The 18473-nt window shown below is 33.9% G+C and overlaps 1 protein-coding gene across 4 annotated transcripts in view; it reads right to left on the bottom strand.

Annotated features, from left to right (window-relative positions):
• ELP1 (elongator acetyltransferase complex subunit 1) overlaps positions 1 to 18473 on the bottom strand; it is a 105212-nt gene that overhangs the window by 56807 nt on the left and 29932 nt on the right. For all 4 annotated transcript variants that reach the window (XR_008913576.1, XR_008913575.1, XM_001362098.4 and 1 more), the window contains exons 10-18: positions 17810 to 17903; positions 16685 to 16915; positions 13577 to 13747; positions 12542 to 12641; positions 10075 to 10257; positions 7916 to 8022; positions 7406 to 7509; positions 4687 to 4740; positions 4476 to 4581 (exon numbers count right to left, since the gene is read on the bottom strand). Coding sequence is in view for 2 of the 4 variants with exons in the window: in XM_001362098.4 (XP_001362135.2) it covers positions 4476 to 4581; positions 4687 to 4740; positions 7406 to 7509; positions 7916 to 8022; positions 10075 to 10257; positions 12542 to 12641; positions 13577 to 13747; positions 16685 to 16915; positions 17810 to 17903 (1150 nt within the window). In the remaining 2 variants the exon portion in view is untranslated. The remainder of the gene's footprint in view (positions 1 to 4475; positions 4582 to 4686; positions 4741 to 7405; positions 7510 to 7915; positions 8023 to 10074; positions 10258 to 12541; positions 12642 to 13576; positions 13748 to 16684; positions 16916 to 17809; positions 17904 to 18473) is intronic.

The raw sequence follows: 18473 nt of genomic DNA, 5'->3' as shown, positions 1-18473 counted from the left end.
AATAGGCACATAAATGTACTGCTGGTGGATCTGTAAACTGATCCAGTCATTCTGCAAAGAAACTTGAAACTATGATCCAAAAGTAATTAAAATCTGAATATTCTTTGACCCAGGGATATAACCATTAAGCACGTACCCCATAGAGATTAAAAAGAGACAAAGAGGGAAAAGGTCTGTAAATACAGAAATATTTATGGCAGCTAATTTATGAGGTGGAAAAAAATTGGAAACGGGGGAGATGCCCACTGAATGGGAATGGCTGAAAAAATTATTGTATATCAATGTAATGTATTTGTGTTACTGTTGTTCAATAATTTTTCAGTTGTTTGACTTTTCATAAGTCCTTGTAGGGTTTTCTTAGCAAAGATCCTGGAATGGTTGCCATTTCCTTCTCCAGCTCATTTTACAGATGAGGGAACTAAGGCAAACAGGATTGACTTGTCTAAGGTCACAAAGCTAGTAAGTATGAGGCCAGATTTGAACTAAAATGAGTCTTCCTGACCCCAGGCCCAGAACTCTTATCTACCATATAGCTGTAAAAAGTTATAAAAATATGGATTCAGAAGAACCTGAGAAGATGTGTATGAACTGATGCAGATAACATGAGAAGAACAGAACCAGGAAACAATTTATGCAATGGCTACAAGGCAGGAAATAAAAACAACTATGAAAGACTTGAGGCTCTGATTAAACAATGAAAAACTACAATGCCAGAAGATTGATAATGAATCTAGCTTCCAACCCCTTGGCAGAGAAGTGATGGACTAGATGTGCAAAAAGAAAGATATTTGTATGTATGTATGTATGTATGTATGTATGTATGTATGTATGTATGTATGTATGTATGTGTGTGTATTTAGCATATATGGCCAACAAGTGGGTGTGTCTTGAGTATGACTAGATTCAAGACTAACTAGATACAAGGGAAAGTGTTTTTGGGGGACATAGACATTAGGGTAAGAAGAAAGTTTGTGATAAGTATACCAAAGACACAGTTTAGGAAAACATACAGAAGAGATCCAAAGGAGTTTCATGGGACAAGAGACAAGTAAAACAGCTTTGAAACTAATGTGCTGAAGTGAAGATATAAAGTGGCATGTAATGAGATTTGCAATTTCACATATAATCTATTTTTTTGGTTATATAGAGAAATGCAAATGGTTATTGGCATTTATTAAGTTTAGAATAATAAAAAATTTAAAATGTTTTAAAAAATAAGATAAAAAACTAATTCAAAGAATGATTATCTATTCCCTTCTTCCTCAAAAAAATTATAGTCTCTATTGCAATCTTGGGCATTCATAGTAACTCTTAATTACATACTTTAAGGTTTACACAAAATTTTTTTTAGAATAAGGATAATAATGTGCACTATTCTCTCCATTTTATAGAAAACTGATGCTCAGAGAAGTTATGTGACTTACTCATGGTGATAAAACTAGTTAAGTGTTGGAGCTGGGAACCAAACCCAGACTTCTTTACTCCTAGGCCAGCATTTTTCCCCTCATTGTTCCACACTGCCTCTTATAGCTAAACAAACTGCTCCCCAAGAAAAGAAACAGAGTGGCAAGGCTGTAGAGAAATAGGTATGATATTACAGCCCTGGTGGAACCACTAACTGGCATTATCTTTTGGAATTTGCTCTAACAATGGATAATAAAGAAATAAAGCTGTTCATATCCTCTGGCTCAGTGATCCAAGAACTATGAAAATACTCAGCCTAACTACACAAAATATTCATTTCAGCACTGTCAATAATAGCAAAAACTGCAAACGACTCATGTGGACATAATAAAATATAATTGTCCTATGAAAAGACAAATAAGAATACGAAGAAACATTAAAAACAAGAGGTGATGCAGAAATTTTAACTATGTACCAGGCACTGTGCTAAACGGACAGATACAAAAGAAATAAAAACATGGTCCTGACTTCAAGAAGCTCAGGCTGTAATGGAGGACACAACTTGCAAAGAACTATGAGCATATAGGCTATATACAGTGTAAAGGAAAGGTATCCTTCAGGGTTCTGTCCTGGGCCCTCTTCCCATTTTACTATTTCCCTTGGTGATCTCATCAGCTCCCCTGGACTGATCTCTACGTAGATGATTTTCAAATCTATCTTTCAAACTATCCCATACTCTATTAATTTCCAATCTTACAACTAGAACTTTTGACATCTCAAGCTAGATATCCTGCAGACATCGTAAAACGAAACCTGTCCAAAACAGAACTCATCATCTTTTCCTGTTAACTTTTCCTCACTCCTACTTCTCTGTTACTAGAGAGGATAATACCATCTTCCCAGTTCCTCAGGCTTGAAACCTATTGAATGCTCATTATCTCTCTCACTCCCCATTTCCAAGCTGTTTTGCCAACATCTATCAATTTCACCTTTGCAGTATCTCTTGAATACATTCCCTTTTCTCCTCTGACACTGTCTCTGCTCTAATGCAGGCTCACAAGACCTCACTCCTAGACTACTGAAACAGCCTGCAGGTGGGTCTGCCTGCTTCAAGTCTCTTACTTCTCTAATTCATCTTCCTGTTGATCACTAAAGTGTAGATTCAATCGTCACTCTCCTACTCAATAAACTCAAATGGCTCCCTATTGAGTCCAGGATCAAATACAAACTACTCTGATTGACATTCAAAACCCTTTGCAAGCTAGCACCCTCCTACCTTTCCAGTCGTCTTTGTCTTTACTCCATGACATGTACTCTTCCATCTAGTAACAATGGTTTCCTATATGTTCCACACACAAGACATTTCATATCTCAGCTCCAGGCATTTTCTCGGACTGTCCTTCATGCCTGGAACATTCTCCCTCCTCTGCTCCACCTACTGACCTCCCTAATTTCCTTTAAGTTCCAATAAAAATCCAAACTTCAACAGAAAGCCTTTCCCAACCTCTTTAATTCTAATGTCTACCCCCTGTTAATTATTTCCCACTTATCCTGTCTATAGTTTGCCCTGAATAGGTTTGTTTGCATAGAGTCTTCCCCACTAAATTGTGAGCTCTCTGAGGGCAGGGACTGCCTTTTTGCCTCTTTTTGTGTCCCTAGCATTAGCACATGTATGCAAGATAAAGAAGACGGACAATAAAACACAGAAACAGGAACAAAAAAAAATTGCTTGTCTTTCCCTGTCATGAGAAAGCAGCAGTGGCAATCTGTGATGTAGTATTACAAACATTTAGAGAAGTTAAGACCAACTTATAGCCTGTGACCTTCAATGACTCAAGTGCACAAACTAAAGTACCAAGTAAAGGCTGCTATTAACAGAGAAGATGCTGGATGCTATTTTTTATTAAGACCATATCTGACTACTCCTGGGAAGGGATTATCATGGAAGTAGGGTGAAAGGTACTATAAGCCTCTGTGATTCATGACACTCAGACCTTAACTAGCTAATATAAGCAGGCCCAAGTAAAGAATTAAGAATGGCACCTAGATCTATAGAAGTAACTCAACAAACTATTTCTGTGCTTCTGTTCTGACCATAATGAGCTGAAATCAATGTCTACGTAATAATATCTATCCTACTCTGTTTACAAAGTGCGAGATAAAAATGCCTTGTCTCCAGGATGAATTTATTCTGGAGATAGAGGAAGGTAGCTAGGGAGCCTCCTTCAAAGTGAATCTATTATAAATAAACCATACCCAGGATTCTTTACTCCTCAAGCAAAGCTGAGAATATTTATTTTTTTCCAGTAATTTTTTTCCCCTGTTATGGAGCAGAGCCCTCTTAACCTACTACTTTAAAAAATAAAATCAGTAAGATTTATGAGCAGCTTCTCAACTTTCAATTAGATTCATCTAATGTAATCATATTAAAAAAAACTCCCAGAGTTGCTGATAAATGGAAAGGGGTGGTGATGGGAAAAATTACTAAACTATGTATAATACATTGGGAAAAATGAAAGGCAGTAACTTTTAAAATGTAGAATAAACAGCAGTAAGAAAGGACCTTGTCTTTTAACAAACTAGAAGATAAAATTTCTCTAGATGGTGGTCAAAATAATGTTCAAACAGAGAGGAAAATATTTATCAAGCTACCCTCATTTACTGCTACTGCAGATAAAATATGAATAAAACTAGTTTGTTGAATGATGGATTTAGGTCAGAGATATGACAAAATTGGCTAAAAAGACAAACCACTGAACATTAGAATGGGTTACAAATGGGATCGCTAGAGAGTTGTAGAATTTTATTTTCTGGAAGCCTTTACAAATGGGACATGGGACAGATTCTAGCTGGTTTAGAATGAGTTATTTATCCATCTACAAATAAGTAAAGTTACTAAGCAACATCTCAAAATTCCTTATACTCCCAACATTCTATATTTTAAAAAATTAAATTAAAAATGCCAAAAAAAAAAGCAAAACAAAATCCCCAAGTCTGTAGAAGGAGACAGTGATTTCAGGAGGAAAAAGTTCTTTGCCATAGTTGATTATAGTTGCTATCTGAAAACTTACCTTTAAAAGAAGTGTCTTTCAAGTACAGACACTGGCAGGTGTGAGAGTGGGTTGTCAGCAGCAAAAATTCATCATATATAGTAAATGATGTGATATTTGATGCAACCTACAAAATGGCAAGTAAAGCAAGGGGGAGGGCAGTAGAGTCAGCATTTTGTTTATGTTCAAAGCTACAACCAGTGGCACAAATTTTAAAAGTTAACCTAGATACCTCAATGTCATTAATGAAAAAGCGACATCTGTCTGTCAGCCCCAGGATACATTCCTACAAAAAGAAAAGAAATTATGAGTTGTGACATCTATGTCAATTTTTCACTACTGACATTACAGGGACTACAGAGGACATAATCTCTATATTAGACATCTCGGTTGGATAGTTTCATGTCTTAAAAAATTATCAAACTTTTCTTGATGCGCATTTTTTCTTAAAGATAAGTTTTGTTGAGCCAATTTGATATGCTATTTCTCCCCTCATATGTTTTTCATAAGCTGCCTCCTAACCCAATTTTGAGAAGAAAATGGGATTGCTTTGGTTGCCATGAGAAAGAATTTCTCCAAAGGCTTAATCATAACAATTGAAGTACAAATCCCTGCAAAAGTAAAAACAGGATTTCTTAAAGATATGTTAAGAAAATTAAACTGATCTCAGTTCAGAGGCTCCACTTGGAGTGAGTCTAGAGAAGAAAGGAAAATATATTCTTGGATGAAGAAATTGAATCCTGTGTATTCTTGGTTAATAACAACCGTCACTGTATTTTATTAGTAAAATCTTGCTAAAAACTATTGAAATGAAAAATTAATAATTTTCCATGCAAGTTTTTCAAGTAAGCATTATTTATTAAGATAAACTAAAATTAATGTAAATGGTATTATAAAAGTTATTTTATATGGTATTTTTGCCATACATATATGTTATGTTATATGCACAGATTTAAAATGTTTAGCATGTAAACTGATTTACAAAATTTTTCAGAGGAGGGCTATGGAAGATAAAATAGCAAAGAGCAGTGGAGGAAAAATGATCTGACAACTGCTTACAGGAGGCTCAATTAATCCAGATTATACCAAGAACCAAATATGAAACTGGAAGGACAGCAAATGGAAAAAAATGAAACAGACCAATAGATATTTCCATAACAGACTATTTTTATCATCATTGATATGATGATCCTAACTTCTCAGCATCTGAAGAACTATAGGAAGAAATAAAAATGACACTCAAATGATAAGAAGAGAAACTAAACTAAGACACTAAAGAAAACATCAGAGATGACATGATTTTGAAAACATAAAATGTATGAAAAAAAGAAAGATAATGAATACCCAAGGGGGAAAATACAGATGCTAACAGAAATTAAAATAGGCAATTGAAAGGACATGACTATCTAATGACTCATGCCTGCATTCACTTCTTAAAAAAATCTTTGAAAAATGTTCTATATCAAAGATATCTGTGATAAAAAAAATATAAAGGAAAAGTCTAGCTTTTGCAAGAGGTTATCCAGAATAGATCACATCTTTATAGTCACATTAACTAAGAGTGTACAGAAAACATAAGATTTAAATGTGCTTATAATTTGCTTATTTTAAAAATGTATTTTACACACTGAAATAAAATAAGCCCCAAAGGCTTTCTTCTAACAATCTACCTTCTATGTATATTTTTACATCATAGAAGATTCCTTCATAGGTCCAACACAAATAACTGTGATGACCATAATTACCAAATACCCATAAAAGGGAGGCATGTTCACTAAGGGTATTTGCATTATCACAGACAATAACTACGAAAGAGTTAAACTACAAGATGTTTGCAGGTGGCATTTTGAAGACTATAATTCAAGTCATAATACTACAAAGTTCCCTTATGTAAATGAACAACTCAAAGGAATTAAATTTAACAACCCTCACAGAAAAAAGAGTGAGTAAAGAATGTATATTGTGTAGACCATGATATATAGTTGGGATTGAGCTGGTCTGTAAGGACATATTATTTGTATACTCAATGTGGATATAAAATGAGGTTGGCTCAGAAATAATGGGAAGGAGATGGCAGGCTGGTTTGAATTTGGTAAATTAAATTATACTTTCTACTGCCCACGTTACTCTCTGAAATAAAATTCAACTTTTAAAATCCTAAAAGCTTTCCAATAATGTTACATGACAGGGAATACCACAGTCTCTAAAGAATCAAAATTATGGAGAGATATATGATGGGCACAAATAGCTGTAGAATATTGCCAATACTGAACTGCACAGAAGAAATAATATAAAAGGTATCACCGAAGAGATGAATAACTGGTTAAGAATGTGGCCTAGATGAAGTAAAAATGAAATAACATTAGGTTGCCAGCCTCTGTGTTGCACACTAGTACCCACATAATGTTAAAAAATATGGAGAAAAATTCCCAAGATGTCGAGTGAACCACCAAAAGGGAATTTATAGGAAAAAAGTGGAACAAAATTCATACATACTGAGGTGTAGATAGGTGGAAATCTCCAGCAGTAGAGGAAATATGCACATTAATGTGAGCAACAATCAATTAAAGTATACTCAAAACTATAGTAACAGTACTCTATATGGGAAAGATCTAAATTTTTGCAATGTTTACCAGAACATTCCACATTTAATGGCTACAATAACATGTTATGTGAACAGATTTCTCTAACATTCTATACTTTTTGAACATTAATTATCTGTCCATTCACTTCTATTTATTTACCCAAAAGATGAGTGCACAGTAAATCCATTCTTCAATTTTTTGGGCAATAAGGATGTATACTTGAATAAGTTTTAGATTCCACTGGATGCACTGAAAGAATGAAACTCTTTTTCTATCTATGCCGAGCACACAGAAGTCAGCTGAGGAAGGTGATTTGTCTTTAACATCATTCTCTCCCTGAAGAAGTCCCTTCCCAGGATCACTTACTTCTCCACCTATCACAGCCAGTGTAGTCTGCGTGCACGGGTAGGGAAATTGGACAGCAAAACCATTACGATTCTTCCATGTGTCAATAGCAGGAGTTGAAGATTCTATAAATATATACAAAATTATTCCTTTTTGGATTCTGTTACTTATAAATAAATAACAGCACAAGTTTTAAGACACTTATTATCAGGTGATATGGAAGTATATTAAAGTAGTACAACAAGCCATTTACACCCTCTAGAACACACAAAAGGAGGAACATTTAAAAACATAAATTATACTTTAAAAGGCATGAACTGAATGAAACCCTGAGAAAGGCTCAATGAAACATATTAATTACACTTTTCTGAGAGTACAGAAAAATGGCAGATAGAAAAAGTTCTGACCCATGGTTATAAATAACGTAGCATTTTATTCTTTATTGGGAGCAACTAACAAATACAAGAGCTAAACTGTTCCACTTAAATATATAAGGAAAATTCCTAAAACTCCTAGAGTTTTGATACTTACCCCAAAGGTATTTAAGGATCTGTCCATCAGCTAACTGTAGTGCCACTGACTTGGTTTTGGAATTGTAACACAGACTGATCACAACTCCATCCACAGTGATTGATGAGCTAATAGAAATGAGAAAAGAAATTATTTGATAGATTTCACTGTTTTAGCAAAGAAAGAAATATAAAGATCCAGTTTCTTTTAAAACAAACCACAAGGACTATTCTCTACCTGTATTATAACTTATAACAACCATTTCACAAACCTCAACACACACAAAAATGTAAAATATGTTTTGAGTATATACAAATTAATATTTTCAGGTCCCAATCCTAGATTACTAATCCAAATCACCTGCTAAATGACACCAATATTTGCTTTACATAACAAGGTTTCTATTATGAAGCAATAATAAGTATTTAAAGAGTTATACTTTGTATCAATTCATTTTATTATCTCTATCAGATTTGAGTCTAATGTCAATATAAATTTTCTTTTTGGGGGCAGCTAAATGCTTAGTGAATTGAAAGGTAGGTCTAGAGATAGGAGGTCCTGGCTTCAAATCTGAACCCAGATACTACCTAAGTGTGTGACCCTGGGCAAGTCACTTTATCCCCATTGCCTGGCTCTTACCACTTCTGCCTAATACACAATATTGATTCCAAGATAGATGGTGAGGGTTTCCTAAAAATTTTTTTTAATAAAATAAAATTTGTTTTTATGGAACAGAATTGTTTCCCTAGAATGAAAGTAAGTACAAATTCAAATAAAAAGGGTTCCTAAATTAGGCAATGATTCTAAAACATCAGAAAGTAAGCCTAAAGGAAACTGAGTATCTTCCTTCTACTTCCATCTCTCATTTTATGGGATTTGATGTTATAGAGGTTATTGGGAGTAAGGAGAAAAAAAATATTTTCTCCTGTATTTTCCACAAAACAAGATTGTGTTCTTAAGACAAATTACCTTAGAGAGAAATGTAGGGAGTATCATGCTAATTTTTATTGACTCAGTGTTTTTTTAAAAGCAAAATTATAAAATACAGATATAAGCCCCTCTGCCCTTGGCAAATGAGGAAAACTCTGACGTAAGATGTATAAAAACTCATTTTCTGCTCCTCATGGGTTGCTGAATGGTACTGAGTCAGCATGACCATGCTGCTGGGTTTACTACAAGTCTGCAGTACTTTTGTTCTTTCCTAACCAACTCTTAGATTCTCTGAAGCAACTATTTAAAAACTTCTTTTTTCTCCTCAGGCTTGCTACACCATTCTCCTTCCCTTATCTTCCTTCTCTGCATAGGTATTTGTTCATACTTGACAGAGAGAAAGAGGCCATTTCTTCCAAGTGCTATTTCCCCAATTCTATACTGATAACCTTAGAATTCCCCTTATTTTTTCACTCTATTATTCCTCATACCTAATCATTTTCCAAGTTTGTCAATTCTATCTCTACAACATCTTATGTACCTGTCCAGCTTTCTTCATTCACATGGCCAGCACCCTCATTTAAACTCTCATCATCTTTTTTCCTGGGTTATGGCAATATTTTTCTATTTGTTTTCCCTGCCTTAAGTTTCTCTCTTGCCAATCTATATTCTACATAGGAGCCAAACTGACATCTATAACTGGTCTAACTATGTTTCACTGGCTCCCTATTGTTTAGAATAAAAGAAAAATTCATCTGTTTGCATTTAAAGCCTTTTAAAATCTGACACCAATTCATACCTCCAGTTATTTAATTTTAAAATATATTTTAAATTAATTTTATTCAATATTTTTAGTTTTTATACTATCTAGACTTCCCCTTATATCACTCCCTCCCAGAGAGCCATGCCTCAAAATAAAAAAAATTTTAAAAAGAAAAAATAATTCATTAAAACTGAAGTAACATTTTTAAAAATTATTTTAAATCTAAGAGTGTTTTTCAGTTTTCTCATCTCCAGAAAGGGAAGTGAGTTCCCCCTTCTAAAGTTTCATAGCTTTCTTCTTCTATTTTTATAAAACTCTGCTTTATAGCATATTTTTGTCTGCTCTATTTCTCCTGAAATTATATATCACTGCATTTTTTATTACCAATGTATTACTAACTGACCATCAATTCAATAAATATTTGTTCAAACATCTTAATTTCATTTTGTTATTAATAAATAAAAAAACGTTCAAAAGTTTCTAATACCTGATATTCAGATGTCCACTTTTGTCCTCTGCTTCAGAAGAGGCCACAGTCAACTGGTGAACAACAGAGCTTGGGTCAGTCTGACTATGGCTGACAGTCAAGAAAGTACCTTCTTGGATCCAAGTCAGAAGGCACAAGTTCAGAGGATTTGCTTCCTGATCTTCTCTATTCTCAAGCTGAATTCTGTGTGAAATATTCAACGAATTCAAGACTTAAAGGTTTTAAAGGTAAAAGGAAATGGTTTTGTATGTAAAGACTAATTTTGTAAGAGTGAAACATAATCTATAAACTACTTTTGAGGTTTTAATTGTTCCACTTTTAATTTTAAAACCAATACTTTCTTATTAAAAAAACATTTTATATTCTAAACAGCTAAAATGACTATTTGTATAGACAACTTTAAATACTGGAGCAACAACCAAATGGATAATGAAAAATGACAGTTAATCCACTAATCATTTTATATTTGGTTTTTGAATGGATTTTTGTATTTGTATTTGTACATGAGTGTATATTATATTCTTGGAATTCATAATACTTTAAAAAAAGAAATGATGAAATCACATTATAAATATATTATTTAGAAGACAAAAATTTTTTTTAAGTTTTCAATCCCTTTCCTTACTCAAAACCTCTTGCTATTGATTTCATGATAAAGTATAAAAGTATCATTTCTCAGACCACTAAAAAACACTAGTTTACAAAAAGTTTCACCTTTTAGACTGTAGTGCTCTGGGATCCTACCTGATCTAAGTTATGACAGAGAAATATGATAACTGGTTTTAAAAGCTTTCCTTCTGGGCTGTAGGCTACCTGCAAGCAAAAGTAAATGAAATCTTTTCTAGAAAACAGATTTAACATCTAATTTTGCCAACAGAAACCTGAATCAATGGGATATTTATATAAATGGTAATTTGCAATAGAATAAATTGGTCAGTTTTCTTAGCAACTTTATTGCTCTTTAATTCTATGAAGGTCTAGTAGAAAGATTTTTGGACTTGGAGTTAAGACCTGAGTTCAAAATCCAACCTCAAACAGTCATCAGAAAAATGGCTTTGGACAAGTCATTTAACCCAGGGCTGCCTCAGTTTCCATAACTGTAAAAAAGGGAATAATAATAACAATAGCATCTACTTCCCAAAAACACTGTGAAGATAAAGTATTTGTAAATCTCTTCACAAACCTTAAAAGTGCTATGTAAATCTAGCTGCTCGTATTATTATTCTAATATAAAAATGATCAGGACCAAAAAGTAAAAATGACTAACCTCCCCAAAAGAAAAGGTAATTTGCAAACTAGTCTTTTGTTTTCAACTTGTGATTTCATCTGTGCAAGGAAACTCATGTAGAAATTACTTCTACAAGTCAACTTGGAGCTTTCAAAGGTCAAGTAATTGCCTATGTTTACACAGCTAGTATGTTTCAGAAGCATGCTTTGAGTCCAGGTCTTTCTGAATCAAAAGCTGGGCTTTTATCTTCTTTTCCAGTGGTGTAAAACCAAGATAGAAAGAGATTCTGGCAGAATATTGAGTTAGAAAACCACAATAACATTATCTATGTTGTAATATATTTTTAAAAACATTTTTGAATTACATTTTGTTCTTGTAGGCAGCACTCGAGAGGGGCTGCATGTTTTGACATCTCTGCAGTACAGCACATTTCTCTCAAAGAAATGTATTATCCTTCTATTAAAAGGAAGGTGATTATCTTGCTTGAGGTCAGTTGGTCAATAGGTTGAGCCTGAATTACAGGTCATTAATAAACTTTATATTTCAACAATATGTTTGAATTTCATAGTTACTATGGATCTGAACGAGCACAATTTTAAAGTAAAAGTCTGCTAGAAAAGCTACCTACATGCTAAAAATGCATTTGTATATTGAAGGACAGAGGCTAACTTTTTTGTGTTAAGGACCCCTTCAAAAAATTCAAGTTCTCAAAGTCCAGGTTAAAAACTTTGCTATATAATGAAGTAAGTACTGTTCATAATAATCAGATAATCATATTTCTTTTACAATTTCTGTATTTCAAATAAGTTCATCTTTAGTTCAGTTGGTACTAGTCCAATTGAGTAAATTATACACATATATGTAATAATATTTTGCATTTTCATAGCACTTTAATATAAATTATTTTATATATCTGAAATAATTTATTAGCAGTTTTAAAGCAAATTGTAAGAAAAAGAGAATATATACCAAATTCTTGAATGCTCAAAGACTTTCATTTTCAGCATTCAAAAATTTGGTCCCTGTATCCCTGTAACCCTTTCCAGGGTCCTGAGTAAAAAGAACCCACGCTGGAGAGGAAGCATACAGTTATTACCAAGAAAAAGGAGGAAAGCAGGGATGAGGGGAAATGGCCTGGACCAATTATTCTTTGAAACTACTTTTCTCAAGGGCTTAACACTTAGCAGGTCAGGTTCCACCCCTCCCCACATTCCAGCATATCATAAAAAAACTGCCTACTTGTATATTTTTTCCAGGTGAGGTGTTGTAACAGAAACCTTAAATCCATTCCCCCCCACAGCTCCTATTTTCACTGTGGGGTCTAATTCTGTAGTACCACCTAGAAAACAAATGTAATTATCATCATCATTACACACACAAGAATACAACTCACCACAATTTTCCCGTTATTACCACCAAACTACTTGATAAGGTGCATCACTACACAGTAAGGAGTAAAAACCAGAGGAGATACTCTCTCCCTCTCTCATATGCTGATACTAATCCAGAGCAAAATAATATCTTTTTTTAATAACTTAAGTGATAGAAGCTACATTCTTTAAAAACAGGCTAAAATTTTTTAAAGCATCTTTATTTTATTGAAACATAGAAGCTGATCAACCTAAGTTATGACTCTTCTATGTTATTTTTCATTTGTGTAACAACTATTAAGGGAGTGGAGGGCTGAGAGGTAAGAGGGGATGGGTAGAAAGTACTAGCTGAGAGAATGACTAGGTAGGACTTTCCAGTTTAAAAAATTAGTCTTTACAGCACAAGTCAAGGCTTTTGTAAAATTACAATATAAATCATAAACAAAACCAAATTTTAATCCACTGTATCTAAAAGCATCAAATTTTAATTACTGATAAAATGTTTTGACAGAGCAGGTGCTTCCCAACACCTAAAAAAACCACCCTCACAAAGTATAATCCCTCCCCAATTTAAGCAAAAATGTCCAATAGTGATTGTAACTCAGTACAGACATCATATAAAATTAATACTTTGGTTTTAATAAATAGGGAATCCGATAGTACTGTATATTCTGGGTCTAATCACACTCTATGCTCTATAAGAATTATTTTTAAATTAGCAGAAACTTAAAATACCAAAATGCACGAAAGAGGCAATTTTAACATTTTCAATTTTTTTATATACTAAAACGTAACCCTAGAATTTATTTTCTTTTAGATGAAGGCCAAGAGGTCTATTTCAGAATAAAACAAAGAAAAATAAAAGTCTGTGTATTTAAGACAAAAAAACAAAACAAACTCATACCAGATCTATAGATAGAAATCTGATTATTGGCATCTAGAACAGCAAGGTCACCACTTCTTTTTGGATGTGCGCAGAATGCAACTTGGTTCACAGGATGTGGAAGCAGCAACTCATAGGTACAGAGAGGAGGAGGCACCACAGAATGTTGAAAGGCTGTCACCAATACCTTGTCTTCAATGGAAAAAAACAAATCAGTATATAAAGGATTAGACACAATATTTTAATTAAAAAGTAGGCATTTATCTAATACTAGAGATAGCAGTGTATTTCCATTAATTTTCCTTTAAAAGCTACCTTACCTTTTCTGTCTTGGCAACAAATGTAAAGGAAATCATAATAACAAGCTGATAAGCTATGGTGTCCTTTAGTTTTAACAAGACAAGGTTAAATAAAATAATAAGATAAGGGTACCCAAATAAATGTTGTTTATATTGAGAGGGTTTCTCCTCTCCCAGGCATGGCCAGAGAAATGTTAAGCTAGTCAGTCTCTCAGTACATGGAGAACAAGACAAGTATGTCAGGAGTTTTAAGAAGAAATTGCAGGATTTTCAAAGAAGGGAGCAAAGTTTATTGTTTGTAAACTATAAACCATTAAGCTTATTGAGAAAACTCTAGAACAGTGATTCAAACTCAAGTAAAGGGTGGGAGACAGTACAGACATGGAAGGTATATTGTTTTTAAAATCACATATTAACATCACCTATGTTGTATTTTATTTCCATTTATTTTACTAAATATTTCCCAAATACAGGTTCTGACAGGCCAGTGTCCTTGACACTTTTGCTCTAGAACCTATATTAGGAAAGAGATGGCTCTTGATAAAGGAAACATCTAAGAAAAGAAAATAATGATACAAAGTGGCTTCAAGTCAGGACAGATTTTGCAAAAAGCCTTTCCCAGACCTCCTTAGCACTAGTACCTTCCCTCTGAGACTGTATCCAATTTACTCTTGTGTCTAAAGTTTACATAGACTGTAAACTCCCACAGGGAAGGGATTTTATTCGTCTTTCTTTGTACCCCTAGAGCTTACATAGTAAGCGATTGATAAATGCTTGTTGATTGACAGATTACCTAATCACTTTCTGACAGGGTGAAATAGAGTAGCAGATCAGAAGAATGGTGAAGATATCATTCACTTAGATCTTAGCAAAAGCATCTGACACAAGATTTTCATGTGATTCTTGTGGTCAGGATGGAGATGTGACCACACAGTTGGATGATTTTGATACTTTTTGAATGATGGGGACCCACAGAGTAGTCATTAATGATTCTAGGTCAATTTGGAAGATCTCTAGTAGAATACCCCAACAATCTGTAGCTGTATGCTATTGAACATTTAAAGTGATAAATGATATGTCTATCAAATTTGTAAAGAAGAGACAAGGAAAGGGAAGAAGTAAAAAAGGGAAGGAAGAGAGAAGAACAATGGGGAGAAGAGGTGTTGAGAGGAGAGGAGGGGACAGGAAAGAAGCCTATCAGCATTGTTTCCTTAGAAATTTACAGCCCTTTCTGCCTCTGTGCCTGAACTGCCAAACTTTGCCCTGAATACTAACCTCTCTCATCCAGCAATATACTCCTGCCAGGCCAGCTCCCTTGTCTCTCAGGCAAATTTCTCCTGAGGTTTTACTTTGTGGAGTAAATCAGGCCAGCTAGATTTCATTTTTCTCCTGGCCTTGCTTCTAACTTTCCAGACTTCCAAATCATGCACTTGTACTAGATATCTTCATCCACTCTATTAGAACAGGAGCTAATCTTTTATTTTACTTGTATTTGTATCCTCAATGCTTGGAGTCTGGCACTTAATAAATGCTTGTTTCCTTCCTTCCTTCCTTCCTTGTATAACTGTGATGTAGCACTGGCTTTTTCACATCAGTAAGGTTTTCCCCATCTATACTTGTATAGTTTTTTCATCTAAGTGTAGGCTTCATAAAAAAAAACAAAACAAAACAACAACAAAAAAAAACTTGCCTCCCCTGTTGGAATTGTTACTAGGTATTGATTCTAAGGCAGAAAAGTGATAAGGGCAGGATGACTGAGGTTTAATGACTTGCTCAGGGTCACACAGCTAGGAAGTGTCTGAGGACCAATTTAGAGGCAGGCTCTCTGAGAGTCTGGCTCTCTATCCACTGAGCAACCTAGCTATTCATATACCTTATCCCTATTAAAATTAATCTCATTATTCTGAACTATAATCTCTAAACCTGCTCCTAAACTATATTTAGCCCTGAAGTCTCATGTGCCATTGGCCAAGCCCCTTTACAGTTATTAGAGTTCTAACTTTAAACCTTGAATCAAAGCCTGCAAATAAAACATATAAATATTGAAATACAGTAAAATTGTTATAAAGCATTTCTCAAGGCCTGAATGGATTGTGTAGCTAAGTAGTGAAGTAGATAAGAGTGTTAAACTTGAAGTCAAGAAGTCCTGACTTCAAATCTAGTTTCAGTCACTTACTAGGTGACTAAAGAAACTCAGTTTCTTCATTTGTAAAATGAGGATCATAATAAAACCATTTCTCAAGATTGTTTTGAGGATCAAATGAGTTACTGGTAAGATGTTTACAAACTTTATACTATTATTGTTTATTATTATTATGGTTATAGCACATCAGATAGTTTCTTATGTACATAGTACTTTATAGTAATTTTTTTTCACTATAACAATCTATAAAGCAGGTATAATTCCTAAACCTCAAGAGTAGTGTTATAATAAAAGTTTCCTGCATTACAGGCAATTTGCCATCAATTATCTCAAATTATATTTTATATTAATAAGAAATTAGCATTCCCTTTTTTTAAATAGCAAACAAGTTCTCTAATCAAATGGCAGTTTTTTCCCAAAAAAGTCTCAACATGCTTTGGAAATATCTTTGGAAAAAAGACACAGCAGGTTTTGGAAACAATCCTTATAATTTGCATTGGAGGCTAGGTTTAATACATATAACATGAAGAAACAAAGGCACTGAGTAACTTTGACCCAAGAGGGAACAAAAAGTGAAATCTCAAGATTTCCCCTTCCATTGTTTTAATCATTAGATCCTCCTGTTTTTGCTCTCTGTATAGCAGTTTACTCAGAAGGAATATCAAACCTTCCAAAAGGGGGACTTACTTCCATCAATGACTGCTACACTTGCTAGGTCACATGCATTTTCTCCTGTGCTCCGGTCAGTATTCCAATACCAATCATAGCAGAGGTAATGCCATCCTTGACAGAGGACATGTAATCTGTATGGAGTCACTGGGTCCCAGGTAAGGGACACAATCTTGCTCCTTTTGTTTTTACTAAAGTGCAGATTCTGTTTAAGATACCAGTGATAGTTTCCAACTGTCCATAGCTGAACTGGAAGAGAAAACAAAAGGGCTGTTATAAACTGTACAGACTTGACTAGAAAGACCATATTTCCTATTATTTATTGGAGTATAATACTATGGGCAATGACATCTCTTTAAGCCATTTGGCCTGAAAAAGCAAGAAACTAAGCACTAGAATGGAATATGGTCAGAAATAGTCACAGTATATTTATAACTGTTCTTTTTGTGGTGGCAAAGAACTGGAAACTAAAAGGATGCCCTTCAATTGGGGAATGGCTGAACAAATTGTGGTATATGATGGTGATAGAATACTATTGTTCTGTAAGGAATGATGAGCAGGATGATTTCAGAAAGAGCTGAAAAGTCCTATGTGAACTGATGAAGAGTGAAATAAGCAGAACCAAGAGAACATTGTTCACAGTATCAGCAATCCTGTAGGAAGATCAACTGTGAAAGACTTCAGCAATATAATGATCCAGGACAATTGTGAAGGACTTATGACATAGAATACTATCTACCTCCAGAGAAAGAACTGTGTGGGAGCTAGAATACAGATCAAAGCATACTATTTTTCACTTTAATTTATTTAGGTTTTCATTTGGGGGAGGTTGATTTTATATTCAATATTTGACTGAATATTCTCTTATAATAATAAACAACATAGAAATAGGTTTTGCATGATAATGCATGTATAACCCAGATCAAATTGTTTACTATCTTCTGGAAGGGTTAGGAGAAGAGGAATAGAGACAATTTGGATCTTATACCTTCAGAAAACTTAGATGGAAAATTCTTATTACATGTGATTGGTAAAAGAAAGTATATTTTAAAAAATTAAAAAGAGATCTCTTGTCCTTCCCACCATACTAATATTTTTATCCATACTCAGGAGAAATAAAGCTGTGATTCTATACTTTCTTACCATAGGATGCTGGTCCTGCATTCTCTTCATAGCTAAGGTCTTCAAGCCAAAGTGCAAGGACTGTGGAATCTGAATTCCATAGTAGCTCATTTACCTGATAAGAAAAATTCTGTTGTTATTGTACTTTTAAGTTTTATTGACTTCTCATTCAAGTTTTCAAAACCCAAATATTTCAATCAACATTGGAAGCATTTCTGTTCCTTTATACAAATCAAGGGTTCCAAGAACTTCAAGGCTGCTTAGATGACAAGATCTTAAGTAATGCCTCAGGGCTGACTAAACTGATTTCAAAAGTGGTATCTTATTTTTAACTGGTGAATGGCTTTGGCAATGAGGTTATTAATCTTGTAAAATTAATGATAAAATAAATTTCTCTCTTTCCCCAGACACCATTTTCCAAAACAATTCACTTCATGTGGTAGGTTTTATGTCAGTTGAAATGAAAGGGGATGATATGAAAGTACATATTCACATTTCAACAATCTATCTCTCTTTGCCAGAGCAGCAAAATTACGAGCATCCAAAAAGGAAAAAATTAATTCAAATAAATATATTCAACTTGGCATTTTCTTAAGGAAAAAGGTTATTATGAACCTTGCAAACATCAATGAATGTTTTCACATACAAAGAAAAGAATAAGATTACATATTAATAGGTTTTTTTA

This window comes from Monodelphis domestica, chromosome 7, assembly GCF_027887165.1.
Source record: "Monodelphis domestica isolate mMonDom1 chromosome 7, mMonDom1.pri, whole genome shotgun sequence".
Taxonomy (NCBI): Eukaryota; Metazoa; Chordata; class Mammalia; order Didelphimorphia; family Didelphidae; genus Monodelphis; species Monodelphis domestica.
The sequence above is the reverse complement of the archived record's forward strand: the minus strand, read 5'-3'. Positions and strand labels throughout refer to the sequence as shown.